A 21,559-nucleotide genomic window follows, 5' to 3' on the forward strand; every position below is an offset into this window, starting at 1 on the left:
AAAGATAAGTTAATCCAACTCTCTATAAAATCTCTTTTCAGGAAACAGAACAAAACACAAAAACTTCTTTGACACAAATGCCTGATATAATTCTTCCACTTCAATTGCATGCTTAGTTGGGAGCCCTGTGACTTAACTTACTCTCATCTGGTACACATACATTGCACTTGGCTTTAGTTCAAGTAGCCACACATCCAATTGGATTTGATCCAATAAACAGCGTATTTCACCCACACTGAGAAAAAGCCAAGGTTAATTCAGTCTTCAGTGTCCTTCAGATTTGCAGTAGAACTTGTTTAAACAAATAATTACAAATGCTTGTAGCTTTAACAAATGCTTATTTCAGCTGTTCAGAAACTCAATTTTATGGATGTTAAGCAAGTCCTATAATCAGAAAAGTCAAGTGTGATCTTATGATTTGCCATATAAGATGGAAATAGAGCCTGATGTTCACTTTTATTTGCAGTGACATCAATCTCCAGTGTGTCTAGCCTGTTGTGCAATTCATTTCATAGAAACTAGTGGTATAATTAGCTTTTGTCATGCTTTGCAATTATATTATAGCATACTGTAAAAATAATAAAGTGATCTTTGAATGGCACAAATTCAGTAGTTTATATGAAAATTAAGATTTTACAATTTAACTTGAGGGCGGTTCTTTTTCTGTTTGTTTTTTTTCTTGCTAATAAGATTGGAGATAAAAGCTGTTCAAGCCACTCAAGCAGCAATACCCTATCCAGTAATACATCCAGCAACAGTGATGAAAAACACTTCGGTTCTGGAGATCTGATGGATCCTGAGCTGCTTGGATTAACTTATATAAAAGGGGCATCTACTGACAGTGGAATTGATACAGCTCCCTGTATGCCAGCTCCTCTCCTCGCCCCTTTGCACCTTGCTGGCAGCAGGTCTGGAGTACATTGTCGTACTGAGCAGTGGACCGAGTCTTCTGAAACTCCTGGGCTAGATGAGGAGCCAACTAAAATGTATGCTGTTCATAGCTATGCCTCTGCTATTTCTACCAGTCATACAGCTGAAGGCAGTATGGGAGACCTAAGTGAAATCTCCTCTCATTCCAGGTATGTGTTTCTTACAAATTAGGGATTTGGGACTGTAGATTGATGTTCAGAGAATTTTATTATTTTATTTTTTTTACAGTTGCTCTCTTTAACTTTCTTTGAAAGTGTGCCTAACTGTATTCAATACCTACATGAGGAAGCATAACATTTTTCAGGCAGTTTTTGATGAGTCCTCTTAAAAACCATAGCTGGTCCTGTTCCCAGATTTGATGAAGAATTTATATGCAACTTTGCAGAAAATCCTTAGGTTTTCAGAGTTGGAAAACATCCCTGAGTAAAAGTGAAACAAATTCTTCTTTTTTTATAGTATTTGTGGAATATATTCAATACCAATGTGTTCTACCTGTAATCATCTGAGATCTTAAATGTTAGAAAACTCGCAACTTTACTTTCATTGGTAAGAAGAAAACTGTAAATTACAACCCATCGGCATAAGATGCTTTCATAATACTTTGCATTATTACTGTACATTTAAAGATAGTCTTTCCTTCTCTATTTTGCAGTTGTGAGTGTAGTAGGTCCAAACACCCCGGTTGTATTATTTTGACACCACCAAAAGATACTAGTATCTTTTTTTCCCCTAGAACTGCCTTCACATACTTGTGAAGGAATACAACACTACAATACATACCATACAACAAATTATGTTGGAGTTAATGATGAAGGAAATCAAAGAAATTACAACAGACAATTTTTACATATAGTGAAGCTTCATAGCATACCATCCACCCTGATTTACATTATTGTGGTGTATACTTTACAATTTTGTTTCTTGGTCTGGATTTCTGGTTGTGCATGCTCTTCTTTTTGTTACCAATGGAATATGTGTATAGTACATCTATGATAAAGCAAACTGTGAAAGTACACTTTTACAGCTGGTTGTCTTTATCTTCCAATTCCCACTTTATGGGGACTTTGAAGCTGGAGCTTTGGTCTCTGTGTGAAGGTTTTTACTCTGTAAAGGATTAGAAGGAAATTGCTTGTTCTTTCCCTCAGAATTTTCTGTTTTCAATGTCAATTAGTATAGGAAAATAACAAAAGAATATTGTCATGTCTTTATATGCTACCTTGATTGAATTAGTTCTGTATACTTAAAATGAGTTAGATTTTTTTTCACAAGTTAAGGAAAATAGTATTGATTTGCAGTATGGGCTGTTGTGAAAAGTAGGTACATGCGTTCATGTTCTTTCACTACATCTGTGATAAAGTAGAAGCTCCAGATTTACTCTGCTTTATAGGCATTGAGATTTAGTTTTATAGATTAGAAAGAAATAAGCTCTGTGTTTCTGGGACTTCATCATAATGGGCTGCAATAGATTTCTAATGGCTAGAATATGCATTTTCAGCACTTGTATGACAGCTATCGTATTTAAAGTGCCACACAGCTATTAAACATTCTCATGTTCATTTATATGGAATAAACATTATAGATTTGGGGAGGGAGAAAAAGCATATAGATTTTAAGTGAGTTTATCCAGGCATTTACAAAGTAGTAATTATTGTTGAGAAGATAACTTACATTAGCAGTGACCAATTCCACTTTGGCAATAGCAATGTTTTCAAATGATCAACTTCTAATCTGTGTGCCAAATGCTTTAGCTACAGGAAAATGTCAGACTTGCATTATGTGACCCAACTGTTCTATTTAAACTTTGCTTACATTTCCTTCATATTATACTAGAGTGGTAAATAATTTTACCGTTTGATTTAAAGGCTGGTAATACCTATACCAGCACCTGCAGGCTTGCATTATTGAAAAACAAAACAAAACAAAAACTCACTCATTTAATGGCTGTGATGCTGTGACACAGTGTTCAAATAGACAGAAGAAGGTTGAGTTAATGTGTTGTGATTTCTACTGCTAAATCCCATGTATATTTTCCAACTGGTTAGAAATTAAGTTCATACTGGTTCATAATCTGTAATGATGAAGCTCTAACCTGAATGAGGAATTTATTCACAACTGCTTTATAAATGTTAATAAATGTATTCTACAACAGCTAAACAGTGTAAAACTGTTACAAAAAAAAATGATACAAGACCACAGACTGGAAAGTAATTGCTCTATAAATATAACATTTTCCCTATTAAAACTCTATTCTGCTTATTGAGTAAATGAAGCACAATAGGCAGGAAAGATGTTAGTTGGAAATACTAGACAGATTATCTGATGTGATCAGATAAAGAAGTCCCTGAAAAACCTAATACTGAAGTCTGAGAATTAAGCCTGCTGTGTGAAACAGTATTTCAGACTACAAGACTGGCTGGAGCTATGCACAACATTATGTCTCACAGCCATGTTGTTAATGGTTTTCTCTCTCCTATTTTATTGTCAGTATGCATACAAATTATAAAATACCTTCGGGTTACTGTAGCTGAAACAGCTCCACTGCCTTTAGTTTTGCTTTGTTTCTTACATAGACTGTCATTACCATTTGGATGCCAAGACTATACATTGCTTGTTTCAACCATTGCATCGAACTCATGATCTAAAAGCAAATTCCTGTAGGCATTTTATTTCTTTACTTCCTAAAAATGTCCTGTTATTTAAAATCTACAGAATGAAGTTGGATGCTCCGTTTTTCTTGGGTTTAGTTGGAAATAGAAGTCTAAAATCCTTTGGATACTGTTCTTGCTGTCAATCTGATTTTTATTTTTTTTTTACATTGTGCTTCAATGCTTGCTTCACCTTTAGATTTCAGTTTTTCATAACTGAATAGTTTTCTTCACTATGTGTTTATATCCCTTCTTCATGTATTTGCAAGGATAAGCTGGAGCAACCTTATTGTTTTTAACATCATTTGTGATACTGTCTTCCCCCCAAAACTTCACAATCTTGTTTCTACTTTTGTGGTGGAAAGGGGGAAGAAAGGAGAGAAAAATAGTTGTTTTTAAGATTAAATGTACATAAATTTTCTTAAAAAAAAAATAAAATAATAATAATAATCCACTGCCTTAATGATTGAACTTTATTTCATGTCAAGCAGTTTAATTTGATCTAGTGACATCTTTTCATGTGCATTGCTTGTATTTGAGTCTGTATGGACAGTAAAGTAGACATGCCTCTTACACTTTGAGCAACGCCTTCTGACCTTTTGTGGATGAATCTAATGGTTTTAGGATTAGATTAAAAGGTAGAGCTATGTTTGGTATTTGTAGCTGCTTCAGGTTCCAACCTCTAGTTTTAGGCAAGCTATTTGGTTTATGAATGCTTTGGTTACTTCAACTGCATGATGAAAAGAACTTTATTCTTCAGGGAAGGGTTTGTTTTAGTTCATTTTAAATCATTTTGAGAGTCTTCAGTAAAAGGCTACATTAGTGCCTACTAGTGCTATTATTCGTAATAAAAGAGTCTATTATAATCATCCAGAGAACTATTGTTGTTGAACTAAAATTTACTTCTGTTAATATGGAATTCTCAACAGTACTGAATGAAAGACTGGATTTAAACTGGCATGAACAGGAAAAAATAATTTGAAGTCAAAAGCTATAGAAGTTTTATAATAAGAGAGATGTTTGGGTTAATTTCTTATGTAGTTCTTGATGTAAATTGAATTATAGCATTAATAATGCGTGCATATGTATTTACTGAAAATTGCATCTACAAATCCTATATATATTGAATTTAGTTCTTTAATTTAAATTCACATCAGTTTGTGTTGACATTTCAGCATGTTGAATTACATGTTACTTGCTTCAAAAACTCATCATTATTCTATTATCAAAGAATTTTAATGTATATGCTGCTGATATGTGGAAAATTACTGGTGATGCTGCCTTTATTTTCCCTTGAGAAAAAGTTAACATTAAAAATGATAGCTGAATATAAGGTGAAGAGGTTCTGACTTGTTGTTTTGTATAGCAGGTTTCATTTTTGCTTTTGTGTGTTTTCTTTCTTTTTTCAGTGGGTCACATCATTCAGGAAGCCCATCAACACACTGCTCTAAAAAGAGCGGCTCCCTAGATACCTCCAAAGTCTATATAGTGTCACAGAGTAGTAGTCAACAAATTTCTGGGTCAGTTTCAAAACCATACCACAGACAAGGAGCAGTGAGTAAATACGTCATTGGATGGAAAAAATCAGAAGGAAGTCCTACACCTGAAGAATCTGAAATTGCTGAATGCCACGAGTAAGAATTCTGTTTCAACTTTGTTTGGGGCGGGAGGGAAAAGAAAACATATTTTAAAATTGGATTGAAAGATGAAAAAATACAGATGCCATTTGACTTGTAAATGTTTGGTTTATTTCTATACTTTCATGTATCAGATATCCATCCAAAAAAAGGAAAAAGGGACAATAACTGCAGGATGCGCCTTTTTCTGGTTTCTCATCTTTTCTATCTAGCTGCACCTTTTTTCCATTTCTCTAACAAAGCATGCTGAAAGAAATTTCTGAAAGTGTGTGGAGGGGAAACCATAAGGCTATGCCATTTTGAATTTCCGTTTCAAATCTCTGGGAAACAGTTGTAAAGCCACAATTTTATTGTGTCTAAAGACTTGTTCTAGGAATCTTCAGGCACATTGCAGCTAATTCAAAAAAGCTTATTTTCTGATGTTTCTGTATTAAACCTTCCTATCTTGTTGCCTAATACATCAGCTAATACATTAGAAATGGCAGACATGCCCATAAACTTAGCAGTAATCTATGTAGGCAATTAAAAAAAAAAAAGTTAGTGTTGGAGGTATTTTAGTGGTTCGTGTGTATCTTTTCCTGACTGATTTTAATGAATAGAGAGCAACTGGTTGTTAGGACCCCACAAGACAAAGTTTAAGTGTGGATATATCTGATTCTCTTCAAGAGATTCTGCAAAATCTGCAGGCTCACACTACGTTATTTTTTTTTTTATAGGAAGTGACATTTGATCAAAGGTACTCAGATCAATTCTAATAAGCAGCTATATGTACAGCTTAACAGAGGAATAACCCATTAGGAATGTGTTAGTCATAGACAGAATAAAAATGTTTCACTCAAAGAAGAAGATGCAGTACCTCAAATAAAGATAGAGATGAAACTTTCCCAGTACTTCAGCAGTAATAAATAATGTTTGAATCTGCTGTTTGAAACAAACTTTTAAATTCCTTTTATCTTCAAAGTCATCTTCTTTGATAACGTCCTTGCTTTCTTTTTGTGCATGAGCTATTTAGTGCTACATCTCAATAAATCAGTCAGGCCTATATATCTTGACAAATTAACACAATGACATGCAGTACCTGATTTTACAAATGTTTAATATAACCTTACTCTGTTTAATGGGAATATGGTATTTGCATCTAATACCTTGTATTCCATTTATGTGCATAGTTACAGTAAAATTCATATTTAAAAGTATCTACTAGAATATTTGTACTAGGGAATATAAACTTGAAGTCAAGCTCTTAAATTCCTTATTCTCAAAAGTAAAAAAAAAAAAAAAAAAAAAAAAGGCTGTCCTGGTTATTTGTATTTCTTCATGGTATTGTATTGGTGATTTTTTTCATGTTTTCATCTATTAAATTGTTTAGTCATAGTAGTATTCACATTTGGAAAATGGTAGCTTCACTGACTCCCCTAAGTTTTTTTCATTTTGAAGTTGATGAACCCCTGAAACAATTTCTCTTTATTTCAAATAGAACCCTTAGAACAAAATTGCATAATGAAGCATGGCATTTAGACTGAAACCACAGTAATTTTGAAAAGCATCTTCAAGAGCTAGTTCAGTTTAAGAAATATTAATTGAATATGGCAGCACTTCATATACCAGAAAATACTTTCAGATTTTTCTATGGTTTAGAGCATCGCTTCACCTCTTTCTAGGAAAGCTTTCTATACATCACAGAGAGGAAATATCCCTCTGAGGATAATTATGTTGAAATAAAATAACATCTCTAATTAGCAATGATGATGAAAATCAGGTCAATTGCTGAATGTTGTGCCACTATAGGATATAATTCACTGAGAATTACACTTTACCGTAGCAAAGCTTGTTTCCTCTCTGCTGAGGACAGAGTCACTGATTATGCTGCACTTGACAGTAAGTAATGGCTTCAAATGCATGTTCTGTGTGATTGGGAATCTCTGGTTCCTTAGATTGCATTTCCAGAGTAAACCTGTTAAAATTTTCTCCTTTCTTACTGGAGGAAATGTGAAAGATGATAATTCAGTTTGACAGTCCTTTGTTGACTGTAAATACGTTTTTATATACTGATAATTAAAGAAGACAGCTGTTTTATTTGTCTAAACAGCTTTATGAAATTGCTGATAATAAAACACACTTGGCACATGGCACAATAGATTACAAATCTTCTTCAAACATTGCCATTGATGACCATAGTAATTTTGTCAGACTGTAAAGCTGGATACAATGTCACACTAAAAAATATTGATTTTCTTACTTGCTAAGGAAGTAAAAAATATATTTATGCATTTTGATCTGTGAGGAACTATTGGAAATGCTGCTATAAATACAGACTTAGCAATAGAGAAATGTGGTGTGCAAAAAGGGGGAGAGGAAAGCTGGGAGAAACAAGCATTTTTTTTTGTTGTTCTGAAGAATTCCTTAATATTGGTCTTTCAGTAATTTAAGAATTTTATCTTGAACCCACAAACAGTTTTGTATGAAATGACTAGAACATGTTTTAAATAAAAGCATGCTCTGTCATGAGGTAATTTTAACAAGTTTTACTTTGTGACTGAAAATAAATGTAGTCTTTCAAATCCATGAGTGCTATTGCTTATTTTGCTAAAAACACCAATTGTTTCAACAGAGTGTATGATGATATTGATGCTGTGTCTGCATCAAGTCCACTTCAAACTTCTGTGAGGAATGCCATTGTTGAAAGCCAACAAGTGTTATCCAAAGAAGATTTTCTGAAATTGATGCTGCCAGAAAGCCTCTCTGCAGAGGAAGGGAGGAGAAAGGTTAGCTACTTTGTTTTCATTTATCCCAGGCATAATTATGTTAGAAAATTATTTTCTGGTATTCCCAAAATTGCTATAGAGAAGGCAATATCACTTTGTGGAAACTAAGTGTATTCCATGGGGATGCTACAAATACTGACCATAAATCCCAAAACATCATTTTCCACAACATGGTAATTATACCTACTTTGATTATGTATGAAATACAGTATTTGTCTAAGTACGACTCTGCTTAGCTGTAAAGGTTGAGTAAGTTAATTATAATTTCAAAGGCTAAGAGTAGCATTTTCAAGGTTGAATGGTTACATTTATGCACCTCAAATGATATTTAGGGATAAGAATAAAAGTAGCCCACTTTTTCCTCTGTTCTGTGCTACTCACTACTAACACTTCTGAATTACAATTCCACATAGACACCAGTGGGAACTGCTCAAAAGACATAATTGTCAGTGCTAGTGGAGAGCATAGGTCTATATAGTATGAAAACAAATAGTGATGTTAAAAACTTCACAAAAAGTGAATAGAGAATTTAATATTTACTACTTTTCAAAGTATGCATGATTTTGAATTTGATGCTTAATGTGTAAGAAAGCAGTAAGCAATTGAGTTACTTGCAATAATTGTCACACTTAAATATTAATTCAATGTTGTCTTAACCCTCTGCATTTATACAATGTGCTAAATAGCATAATCATCATGTCTGAACAAAAGTAACACATGGGAATATAGTCTTAAGTGCAGAGTTGAGTTTAAAATTCAGATCATATGCACCTTTAAACTGCAGTATTTTATGTATGTGTGTTGTATGTCTTTGAATTCTTATGAATAACATCCTAGAGGTCTTCATGAGTTACGCTTGATACAATAATTGGCTTTCTGTGATGATTTCAAGAACGACCAGTGTTTCTAAGTATGAAACACCAGGGAGTGAGGAGGTATGGCAATCCTAAGATAAATTACTACTGAACCCTTCTTTTCCCAGGATATCCAAGGAAGAAACACCACAGGCCCTGATTTGCAGGGAATCCCCAGCCATAGGAATCAGCAGTATCCAGTCTTTGATTATGCCCTCTGTAGAGGGCAGTTACTTTACTATAGCTTGGCTAGTTGACTTTGACAGCAAACCAGAAAGGAATTTTGAGTGTTCTACAGAATCAAATCACATTTTTCATAGATCCTTCTTCATAGGTCATAGAATAATGAAACCTATAGAATGGGTAATGTTCAATTTTTTGTCATGAACTGAAAGGAAACTTTGTAAAGCTTCAACAATTAATGTTTAATATGTTTGGATAGCTATGACCAATTTTTTTAGATTAAAGATGCAATATGAAGTTGTGAGACTTGAGTAACAGCCAAGAATCATGGCAGAATGCTTGTTGGGAATCTCAAGTGCAGGAAAGAGAATTGGATTCAGAGTGTGGAGCTTTTCAACCCTTTGCCCAACATGGTCCCTAATTAGACTCAAAGGGTTTTGGCATTTGTATATCAATTCACTTAAGGATGTTGTGTATGTCCTCTATCCAGTCATTTAGGACTGCTGCTTTTGCCTATTAATGGAGTCATTTTGCAAGTGTTAAAATACAACCTTGGTCTGATGTTCGTTCCAACATATGTTTCAGTCAAAGCTCTAGAGTTAATGTGTTTGTTTGTTTGTTTTTCCCCTGGAAGTATTTTAAAGCTTTCATATATTAGAATCTGAATATCTGCCTCAGTTTTCTTTGGGACATTGCTAACCATTGTAACAACTGAGTATTTTCTATATTGTCTTCAAGATAGATGCTTTTCTGAACTAAGTGTATGAAGTATATTTAACTATTTTGCAAAGGCAAAGTTTCTTGTGGCATGATCAAACATTTCTGTCTATTCTTTTTAGAAATATTCACAAAGTAAGTTTTGTCAAAAATAACGTAGATATTTTTAACTCTGTTAAATGATTAAAAATGTGATTCACTGTTTTAGAAAGCTACTACTCTTAAGCATACCTTCTGCATAGAGAGTGAGCTACTCATAATTAATTAGAGAAAAAATAGGACAGGATATTAAATTGTTATATGCAAGACAGTCCAGTTAAAATAATTAAGGCAATAGCTGAAGTTTGTAGATGTGAAAAATAACTGGATTTACAGTACTGAAGAATGACTTACGAAGTGAAATGGCCCAGTTTTACACTACAATAGCATCTTATTGTACTGTAGATGTTCAGGTTGTGGTTTACATATAAAAATTTTCACTAAACTCTTATCATATTTTCTGAAGCTATTTTATGATATTTGGAGAGATGCAGTGTCTCAAATTACTTTTATATCCCAATAAATTATATTGCACCATATATCAGTTCAGAATGCTTAATATTAAAGCATCGTCATTTCAAATTAAAATCAAACAGTTGTATGCATAGTCTTGAATAAACGTTACCAGAGTTGGTAACCTTATATATGTATTTCTGGAAAAATTTGCTGTCATGAGGCTATGGAGGTTTCATTTAACATTTCAGAATTAATAAAGCTGCATAATATCTGATTAATTCATGGTGATATGTTCCAAAATATCAAGAGGAAGTATGAAAACCCAATTCAGTAACTCTTTTGAGGCCTCAGTTGAGCTGATGTGATGGAAGAAATCTCTGATCCTTCCGTATTAGCTCAAGAATTCCAGAATGTCTGCCCAGAAAAACACTCCAAAGAGTGGATAATGGGATATGGTGGTGTAAATTATTTTAACCAGTAATACAAGTTCTTATATCTTTATATTTTGATGTTTAGTTTTCATGTTATGGAAACCTTTCTCCACGGAGGACACTTTATCGTACCCTATCTGATGAGAGTATATGTAGCAATCGAAGAGGATCTTCATATGCTAGTTCTCGAAGTTCAATGCTAGACCAGGCCCTGCCAAATGATATCTTATTCAGCACTACTCCACCATACCACAGTACGTTGCCTCCCAGAATGAGCCTGACTCCTGGAATGGGAAATCTGAGAAGTAAGTGATTGCTGTTATTGTTGAGTTTGGAATATTTGTAATGAAGTCAAACAAGTCACCAAATATCAAGTTAGATTTTACTTTTGAGGGAAAATTATGAAATACCACATCAGTCTTCTAATAAAAGCATATTTGGTCAGCAGTACATACTTATGCTTGTCTTGGTGATCAATTCAGATTAATGTTTGAAGACAGGATTCACATGCCAAGAAATTTTCATGAGACCAGTGACAGACAACAATTGTCTGAAGATTTCTGGTTATAATTGTATTTTCTAGTGGTGACCTAATTAAGCCAATCTGGCCTGTTTTGTTTCCTTGTGTGTGTGTGCGCATTCAAATTACTGAATATATTAATGAATATTTCATTATAGTTAAAAAGGAGAGTTTAGGTGATCCTTTTGGTAACATCTTAAAAGGAAATGTGTGATAGTTGTCATCTCCAATTTAAAAACTGGATCTGCTGATACTTTTTTTAATTTTAGGAAAACATTTGCAAATGACACTGCCTTTTCCATAATCAAAAAAAAAAAAAAAAAAAGACAAGCTTGGGGTGCTAAGTTAAAATTATTTAATGAAGATGTATCTTCATTAAATGATGTTCTTCAGAAGCAAGATCTTTGTCATATGCTCCAATATGCAGTGATGGATTATAAAGATTGCAGTACTTTTAGGGAGAGCTTGGTAATTTTCATGATTTTCATTTAAAAATAAATAAATTACTGAAAAGGAAATTGTGAAATTCTTGCATGCTTATGTATCAGAGTCAAAATCTGTACACACAGATACATATATATAGGCTACATATCCATATTCGTATACTTAATAGGAGTAAATTGTGTTGTGTTTTTTTTTAATGCTAAATCTCTTCTCAGTTATTTTACTTTGACCCATAATCTAGGATCTAGGAAAAAATAAACACTTTTAATTAGCAACTTTAGTGTTGTATCAAAGCTGAGTGCAGTTTACAAAAATAGTAGAACAACTGTGGACTTTGAAGTCCATAGTTAAGAAACCGTGTGTGGATTTCTTGAAAACATTGACGCTTACAGACCCATATCCAGAGAGAATACAGACAGATGACCTAAGTAATAGACCTCTCTGTCATTCATCATGTCTTTCAGGCACTAGCAGTCACTTGCTAACTTTCAGAAATAAGTTTACTATGAAAAAAAACTCATTCCTACTTCTTCTGGCTTCGGGTCTGATATTGAAGTTCATGTACTGTGCATTGGTTCATTTTAAAGTGGTATCATAAACAAGTGCTAAATTCCTGCTTCAGCTGGGATTGCATGCTTGATGTACCTTTTGCCAAAATTTAAAATTTTCTTCTTCTGTCAGGGTGACCGAAACTTTTAAGCATGAGTTCAATTTGAAAAGATCTTTGCTTTTACTGAAGATCAATTTTCTTTCATTTGAGACTAATTCAGTCAATTTTGTAGTCTGTTAAGAATCTATATACACATGGCTTCCTGATGGTCTTTTTTTCTTCTTATATCACATTAGGCCTGTGTTTTTTAGAGCTATTTGATATAAAGGTTAGTCTGCAAAGCAATCAAACCTTCAGCATGCTTTTATTCTGAAGGTTGACACAAGGCAATTAATGGTTTACACCTGAGCTGTATACTGCTCCTCCAGCAGTGAAATTTTAGTTTTTGTGTATTAGCTCGCTGTTACACATCTTATTTTCCATTCTTGCTGCTTAGAAGCAGAAAGATATTTATACGCATTGCAGGAAAAAAACGTGAACCTGGTGTCCTGTCAGTCAAAATGAAGCTGATTGTTGTAAGCCAAGGTAGTTCGTGCTATTTTCATACACAGTTGCTATTTTCTTCTTCTGGTTTTGTACTACAAAAGTGCCTTTCAATGCCAGTGATAGAGGATCTTTTATAATGACTGTCTCAAGGAAGATATAATTGGTCATTTGTAATCACCACCTTAAGACAAACAAATCATGACTTGCTCACTATTATTTTCAAAGTAATGTTTAGTCATTATTTCTATATAAGAAACTAATTTTTGCTCTTGTTAGGAAGGACTTTGGTAGTGAGCACATATCAGGTCCTTAATTCTATTGAAGTGGTGATGTGAGAGGTTTCTTTTCCATTTATACTTTTAGTTCGAGGTCGTAGTTTCAGATGTCAGAATTCCTGGCTGTGGTGCTACTATCTTTTGTAAAATACATCCATTTGTAATCTTAAAACATTTTAATTTTACCAATATTTAGTATTTCCAGAAATCAGTAGAAATAGTTTTGGCCAGAATTCATTTTTAGATATTCTTGCATAGAATTATGCAGCATGTATTACATGAAAAATTGTGGCAGCACCAAGTCTCTTGAGACCCTCTAGCAAGGAAGAGTGTGATTAATAGGTAAGCAAAGCAACATCAAAAACAAAGCATAATAGGCAGCCTGAAGAGTTTCAGATCACTAGGAAATCAGAATTAACAGACAAAATGACCATGCAAATATGGAAACAGGAACTTAAACTGTGTGGTGTTCACTGTGGGAAGGAGATGAGAAAATGAAGCTATGGGATTTTTTTTTAATTATTTTATCACTGGAGGAAGTGAACTGAAAAAAAAAAAAGTTGCTTTCAATAAAGCCTGAAATGCAAACCCAGACAATTGGGTACTTCGGATTGCACACAGTATACAACTGTAGGAAGATTTATTTCATTTCATATATAAATGTATAGATAGATATGTATAGATATTTAACTTAAACAAGAAAGCAGAGCTTGTGTGGCTGAGAACCTTAGGGACACTGAATATTCCCTAAGACAATGCTGTTCATGTTGAGTGATTCTAGCATACTGTACACAGTTGCAGGTACGAATCTATCCCCATCTTGCTAATTCATGGCAGCTGAATTAGCAGGAAAAGAATGAAAACCACTCATACAGAACTAGTGTACAAACATGTCAGAGAAACCCAGGAAGACATATGGAGGCAGTCTGCTTGTGAGCACCGTGGTCTGCTCCAATTACGAAATAATGAAAGAATAGGGAAAGTAAAAAGCCTGAAGCAATACACTGGCATGACATTGCTGTGCTGTGAGGAAAGGAGCAAGGTGCAGGATACTTACGATGATGAGGGTCCTTGCATTCCAACACTCCTGTTACGGGAGCCGTCCCACCATGTCTCTGTAATGTCAGTGAGGTCACATCCCCGCAGGTGTGTGTGCATCTTTAATTTCTCTTGTTTATTCCCCATGCTTACATACATTAGCATAGAGATGTTTAAGCTGGGCCCTTGATGGAGGTGGGATGGAGTCCTTCGTACTGCTCTTTAGGTGCTCTCCTGCTGACCCATGACCCTTTTCCAGGCTCTGGACATCTATCACTGACATTAGCATCAAACTGAGAGGAGGGGGATGGATTGAGGTTCCTCTCTCCTGGAAACTCTAGTTTAAAGTCCTCTTCAAGAGCCTGGCAAGCCTATGACCGATGTTCTTCCCCTTCTCTGACAGGTGGACCCTATCAGCCCCTAGCAGACCAAGTTTCTCAAAGTGAGTCCTGTGGTCTGAGTAACTGAATCCCTGGCAGTGGCACCAGTCCTGCAACCATCTGTTGATTTGCCAGATTCGATAGGTACTGTCAATTCCCTTGCCTTTGAGCGGCAGGGCTCATGAAAAAACTACCTGTACTCCTGTGTCCTTTACTGCTGCTCCCAGGGCTCTGTAATTCCTGAGCAACAGTATCAAAATGGAAGAGCATCACTATGTGTTGGTCATAGACAACTTGAACAATTTGGAAATCAGTTTTTCAGTAAGCAAGTAATGAATGTTGATGAAGTAATTCATATAACCAAAGAAGTATATGTGCTATCTGCTACAGGCTCTCATACAATGAATAGTCCACTGTACCAGAACATAATATTTTTAGCAAAAGGGAAAGGAAAACTAATTACTGGGGGCATATGTCCGCTATTCTAACAGTAGCGAAAACATAGTTCCATGGGAAAGTCTGTTAGCAGGCTGACATCTTTGTAAGGAGACACTGCACAACTGTAGGTAGTACTGAAAAAGGGAAAGGTTTGACAGGAATATGCTGTTGTTTAGAAGGAGCATATAGTTGCTGAGTGCAGGAAGGAGGAGAAGGAAGCAGACACTGGGATTTACGTCCAAATATGACTTTATTTGTGCCTTCAGTTGCAGGATCTTTAGAGTATAGTGTGCTTATTAAATGACACGTCTAGTTTATGAGGACAGTAAGTGAGGAGTACATAGCAGATACTTTTCCATGGTCTATGATCTCCACGTATGTATAGCAGTTCCAAATGAAGCAGGATAATTGTCATCTTTCTGTATTACTAGTTATGCTTTGAGTATAGAGGAATGTGGGACTGATGACAGTCAATTTAAGATCTCTATTGGAAACTGAGTTTACTATATAATTTTGGTGAAAATAGAGACTTTTAAAGATGCTTTATACTTTTATGTAGCAACAATAAAAATAAAGAAAATTCCTAAGTACAGGAAGAAAGTGGCGTAAGTGAAAGGACCAGAAAATCACAAGATCAATGATTTTGTGCTACAGGGGAGTACAGGAAATAAAATAGGCTTTAAAACTGAACAATAACACCTGTATTGTTTTGTCAGGGGAAATAAAGGGATAAGAACGTATTACTTCAAAACTAAACTTGGGGGCAATGAAGATAGTGACCTATGAGATTAGGTATGCATTCCTGGGTATGGAGAGGAATGCATGTTAAGCATAACTAGTCATCTTTGCACAAATCCAAAAGGGAGACAACAGGTAGCCTGCAGGTTTGCTGATGTGGCAGTCATACAAAGAAAAAGTGGAGGCAACATCAAGGTAAAGAGGCGCAGGGAAAAAATGCAAATGCAGTACTATAGAAATATTTAACCTCAGCCAGAGTGTTCCTGAAATATAAACAATGTTCTCTGAAATTCAAAAGCACAAAGAGGCCTACATTATTAGAGCTTTTTCTGCTTTTCACTCTTTCCCTCTTTTCTTTCCCATTTCCCTCCTCCCCCCCCCTCCCCCCCCCCCATTACCCAAGAACCCATAACTCACATCTTGGAAATTAATTATTCTGTGGTGGCACACTGATGCCCGTTCAGTTATTCCACTTATAATTTCAGCCATCAGCATGAGTGCCTGAGTTTCCAGAGCTATCAATATTCAGATCTCCTACTCCAGCAGGCTTTCTGCAGTTCAGTTGCTCTGTCAGGGCTTAAGCAGGACTGAGTAGGATCTACCCTAAGGTGAACTGAGGTTCTCACAAAGACAATGCATAATGAAGGATGACTGCTGGTGAATATATCACTCCTACTCTTTAATTTGGAAAGCCAGCAGAATGTATTGGGAACAGGCATCTTCCTGACAGGTTTCACAGTCAGCTTCTGTAGGCTGATCACACAAAAGCAAGGGCTGTCCCTTAGGGCCTGCCTGCTGGTCTGGAACCAAAAGCTGGCTTTATAGCTTTCAAATACAGCATTCTGCGTATTTTCCACAACAGGGATATATAAAACACTTGTACTACCATAAGTAGGGTTCTTATAATTCCCAGGTCATACACAAAAGTTCAGAGACTGTTCTGCTGTTGGGTTGCCAAAGTACTTTCACCCCAAGGTAACCTTAGATAAGTTTTGATGTGTGTTTATAAGAAACTGAAAATAAAATATTTGTACAGATGTATGAGTAGTACATTTATCCATTGCATTTTCCATTTCATATAACATCCACTTTGGCATGCTAAGAATGGGTATTGAGAAGTACATTTCTGTAGAGGTTTGTCAAATCATTTCCAATTATAATGTAACAATACTTCAATGTAAGTTGTAGAACAAGATAAATTCCACTGTAAATAGGATTTCTACCTTGTACACATTATTTATTTGCAAGACTCCTAATGTTTTTGATAGAGGATTGCAAATCTTCACTTCTGTGTTCCTGATTTAAAAACAAACCACTCTCCACACACAGTTTTTTTTTGCAAAGAATATGATAAACTCTAATCATTGTTCTGTGCAATAGAACATTCTATAATAAGTTACTGCTTTGGGATTTTTAGGTCAAAAATATTTAATTCAAATAGACTTTGGTGTTTTTTATCATTGGTATCAGGACAATGACAGCATGCCACTTTCTTACACTATAATGTATCTTCCACTTGAGTGTTTGTTTGCATGTATTTTTCCCTTCATTGATTTTTATGTGTGGTATTGTACTGGCAAAAAACATTGCTAGTAAATACTATAGTCTTAATCAGTAGTAAAGAAATGGAAGGAAGAAACAAGTCCTGTACTTATAAAATATTCAAGAAAAATGCTATTTTGACCTCCTTATTTAATACAAGTAGACACATCATAAAAGCAAAAAAAATTTTGGTTTTGACTATAGATAATATTTAATAAAAGGATGATATTTGCATCACTAGCTTTATGGTTAAGATGAACTTTAGTTTAAAATAATCTATTTGGGTTTTATGCAATTTTAAGAACATCCGTATGCTTATTCAGCAATACTCATTTTAATGTTTACATTGATCAAAGTGAAGATTGCTGTAGGAAGATATGGAAATGTTAAACTAAAGATTATGAAAATCATCATCTCTACTATGATGTATGCTAATGGTATCTTTCTAAAAAGATGGCGTAACTGAAAAGCTATGTTTGAACTAACTTCATAGATCGTGTATTAATTTAAATGTATACACTACGTACAGCATACAACGTGTTACAGCTTGCTCTGAAGCTTAGAGATCAGCATGCAAGTCTTGCATTCTAAGATACACAAAAGTTAATAGGGTAGTATTTTCAATGTGAAAGTGAGTTTTGGATATAGGCTAGAACTTAGAAATGCATGTAAAGAAAAGTAGCTAATATATTTGAAATTACTTCTGGAAATGTAATATTAAAGTTTCAGAATACAACTGCATATAAATATCTCATGTTGGTTCAGAGCCTTCTCTAAAATATAACTGCATCTAGCTACTTTTCTGCTCAGTGTTCAGGTTTAGTATGGTATTCTTTAATATGGATGCTGCCTAGTCACACAGCATTCACATCAAAATGCAAAGAACTCATCAAATGCGAAGTGTCACAAAAAACTGTAGAAACCCTCCCCATCTTATTCTGCTTGAGTTTAACAGTAGTTTCACCCATACTGAATATTGAACAGGAAACGATAAAAAGAAAAGTGAAGATGAGCACTCATTGCTTATACATTCTTTTTACAGTTCTTTATAATAGCTTCAAAATTAACTGTACGTCATTATTATAGGAAGACTAATTATTGTGTTTATTGTTTAGATGAATTCTGGTTCTCAGATGGGTCCTTATCTGATAAAGCCAAATTCAATGATCCTGGCCTGATGCCCCTGCCAGACACTGCCACAGGGCTAGACTGGTCCCACCTGGTAGATGCTGCACGAGCGTTTGAAGGTAACAGGAAAAGCTGAATAAAGATCACTGTTCGCTACACAAACTTTCTTTTTTATTATTTTTTAAGAAAAAAAAAAAAACACAACATAATATATATATTGCATGGCCACGTTTTGAAATACAAATATCCAATGTTTGCCTCTGAAGCCCTTTTGTTCTTTTGGATGCATTACTTCTCAGTGCTGTAGATTGCCACTGAAAAATTCGGGGGTGTTCATGATACTCTCAGTATCTATCCTAGATACAATTCAGTGACTTAGGGGCCAAAGTTGTCTCTGCAGTCAATTGAAAAATCAGATGCTTCGAATGAGAGATTCAAAGCACAGAAGTTAGATACTTAAAAAGAGACTGGGAGTAACAACTTATCTGGGTTTATTGTGTTGTCTCTATAAACTTTGTATGTGCAGTCCAAATGATGTTGCTGTCCTTCTCAGTTTTCACAATAAGCCCTTGTAAAACAGCAAAAATATATGCTGTACCTTCCAGTAGCAGAATTTGAGGTGCAGGATATAAACTAGGTCTGCACTATTTAATTATAAGACCAGTTTAACTAAGTAAAAACCTCATTCACCTCTCTGACAGCTAGACCTACATGTAATGTATAAACACAGATAAGTAGTTGCTTGTTTGAAACTATCTATGAAGTTGTGTGTTTGTGTTGTTTCATTTCTGAGGAGTGTTTTGGTTAGGTCATGGGTCTGTCCTAAAGTCTGCAACATTTGTTATCTGCTATTACTCTCACTAGTGAATATATGAGAAGTCAGAGGTATCTGAATAAGGATGAAATTACTGCAATCATCATATATAATATAAGGTACAGGTCTCAACTTTATGAGAACAGGTTATTAAGTTAGTGATGAGGTGTTCTGTTTTTTCATCTAAAAGGTAACCATGGTAATAATATTTCTGGTACTGATTCCTTCCCTGAGTCTGAAGTGATTAAATTTCAATTTGATCAAAAGCTCTTGAGAAGTACTTACTATACTAATGTAAATGTCATTATTGAAATTTTAAAAAACAAAACAAACAACAAAAAACAGACCAACAGTGATGATTAGCAATCAAAAGTACTGTATTGTTTCTTAATGTGATTAATTTTATCTGTATTCATTACTGTTCAGTACTACTTACATACATCTGTTGTAGCTGGCAGGAAGCTGTACTGTAAGACTGAAAGTCTAACAAGTGGTGCCATGCATTTGTATGTTTGATTGCTCAGGCAACATCCTGGCACTTGTTATTGATATCTTAACAACTGAAAATAGATTTGGATAAGTAAATGACAAATTTTATAACTTTGTACATGAAGAATATTTTTAAATGCTAACAGTAATTGAGTTCAGCTATCTAAAAGGTCATTCTGTATCAATTATGCTCCTCTATATTTAGATTTAATTGAAAACTTTGATTTTCATTGCTTTTAGCATTTAATATTCTGAAAATATAGTCATTTAGGTAAGAGTTATGTGAGTGTTCGTTTAAGAGAGAACAGTAAAACAACATAACTATCCACAGTGCTTTGTTATAGGGAGGTGGGGATATTGTTGGGTTATAGTTGCAAACATCTTTTTTATATATATTTTAAATATACAACTGTATGTACATAAAGCTGAAGAAATGATGGTCTGAGTTGCAAGATGGAAACTTTTTATTGCTTTTTTCTTTAAATTTTTAGAAGAACCTGAGCAGTAAATAATAGTTTTATATGAAGAAACATAATTCTTTTCTGTTTAGAACTCTGCAGTAGAGACACCCACGTGTATGTTAAATGATTTTTAAAATGCTTTGACTAGATTCATAGTACTGCAACCTAGGAGTAGAATTTTTAAGCCCTTGCTCAACTTTCTCTATCTGATGTCTTGCAATTTGAAAGTCATTTAGAAAAGAATAACTGATAGGGATATCATTAAAAATTCACTGGGAGGGAGTGGGTTGGATATGAATTGGCAGATCCTTTTCCCTTATGTATTTTAATGGTGATAAATGAGGAGTTGCCTCAACAGTATATAAAAATAGCTTGGAACTACTGTTCTGCATTCTGTCAATGTGAAAAATAGAGAGTAGATGATTCTAAAAATCATAAACTGATTAATATAAAATTATTTTGATAAATGGGATCACATTTTATATAAGACAGTTTCAAAAAAATACAGTAAAAAGGATCAAAAATGGGTAGCATATGTTTTTAATGTTAAAACTAATCTCTAGTTTGGCTTCATCAAGCTGATATTTAAGTCATATTCTTTTCTAGAACATAGACTTCAGTTTATTTTTTTCTTTGTACAAGGTCTTTTATTAGTATTATTTCATTAGTATTACCAAACTGATTCCAAGGTCAGAGTTCTTTTTCCCTTTGATTTCTGTACACTGTATATTGATCACCTGCACATTTTGATCAGTTCAAAATCCACATGGGTCTTGCAGTCCTTCATTTGTCTGTCTTTAAATGCTGTTATATTCTGGTTAATAGCATATATAGCCTTTCGAGCTGTTTGTTGGAGTTAGTTGAATGAAGAGTAAAATACAGTAGCAACATTTTTGCTACCATCATCTGTGCTCAGAGTTTATTCATGGATGTAATGAGAAAGGGCTCTCATTTTAGCTTAACTCTCTTCGCCCCCCCCCCCCACCTGAACAGCTGAGGAGTTTGTTCATTAATTAGTATTATAATTAATATTAGCCTTTATCCTAGTGACATCTTGATCTTATGTAGAACAGCAGTTTCTAAACTGTGTTCTGCAAGGCTGGAGTAAGTATTTGAAGGACAGTATATGAGGCAGTCATAACTGTTTTTAATTGACAGAGTGATGATAATGCTTTTTTTACTTTGTGAGGATTTCATTTTTAATGCTTTGCTTGGCAAGAACTTTCGTGGGAAGCAGAATACTTCCTTCAAATACTTCCTTTGCTGTTGTGTGGACAGGTCTCCAAAGTGCAATGAAGAGTTGTGCAGTGGTTAACTCCCCAAGCTCCAGAAGCTGCATCTGTAAGAGGTTTTGCCTGAGCTGTTTCTGCTGAGGGTCAATATCTATAAGCTAGAGTTCAGTGCAACATTATTGTAAGTGTTTGCACTGCCTTCCATTGCAGGGCATAGATTTGATTCTGGTATTTATCCAGAGATGATTTTCGGAATTCCTGTGGTCAGTTGCAAGGGGTATCCTTCAATTTCTTTCATACATGGATA

General features: G+C 34.6%; 1 protein-coding gene across 6 annotated transcripts in view; it reads left to right on the plus strand.

Moving 5' to 3' along the window:
* The window catches only part of SIPA1L2 (signal induced proliferation associated 1 like 2), a 142,001-nt gene that overhangs the window by 106,596 nt on the left and 13,846 nt on the right, over nucleotides 1-21,559 (plus strand). For 5 of the 6 annotated variants that reach the window (XM_068676782.1, XM_068676785.1, XM_068676784.1 and 2 more), the window contains exons 15-19: nucleotides 691-1,079; nucleotides 4,985-5,209; nucleotides 7,824-7,977; nucleotides 10,743-10,962; nucleotides 18,244-18,375. In XM_068676782.1, coding sequence (XP_068532883.1) covers nucleotides 691-1,079; nucleotides 4,985-5,209; nucleotides 7,824-7,977; nucleotides 10,743-10,962; nucleotides 18,244-18,375 — 1,120 coding nt within the window. The remainder of the gene's footprint in view (nucleotides 1-690; nucleotides 1,080-4,984; nucleotides 5,210-7,823; nucleotides 7,978-10,742; nucleotides 10,963-18,243; nucleotides 18,376-21,559) is intronic. The other variant, XM_068676787.1, reaches the window with a different exon arrangement.

Source organism: Anas acuta, chromosome 3 (assembly GCF_963932015.1).
Source record: "Anas acuta chromosome 3, bAnaAcu1.1, whole genome shotgun sequence".
NCBI lineage: Eukaryota > Metazoa > Chordata > Aves > Anseriformes > Anatidae > Anas > Anas acuta.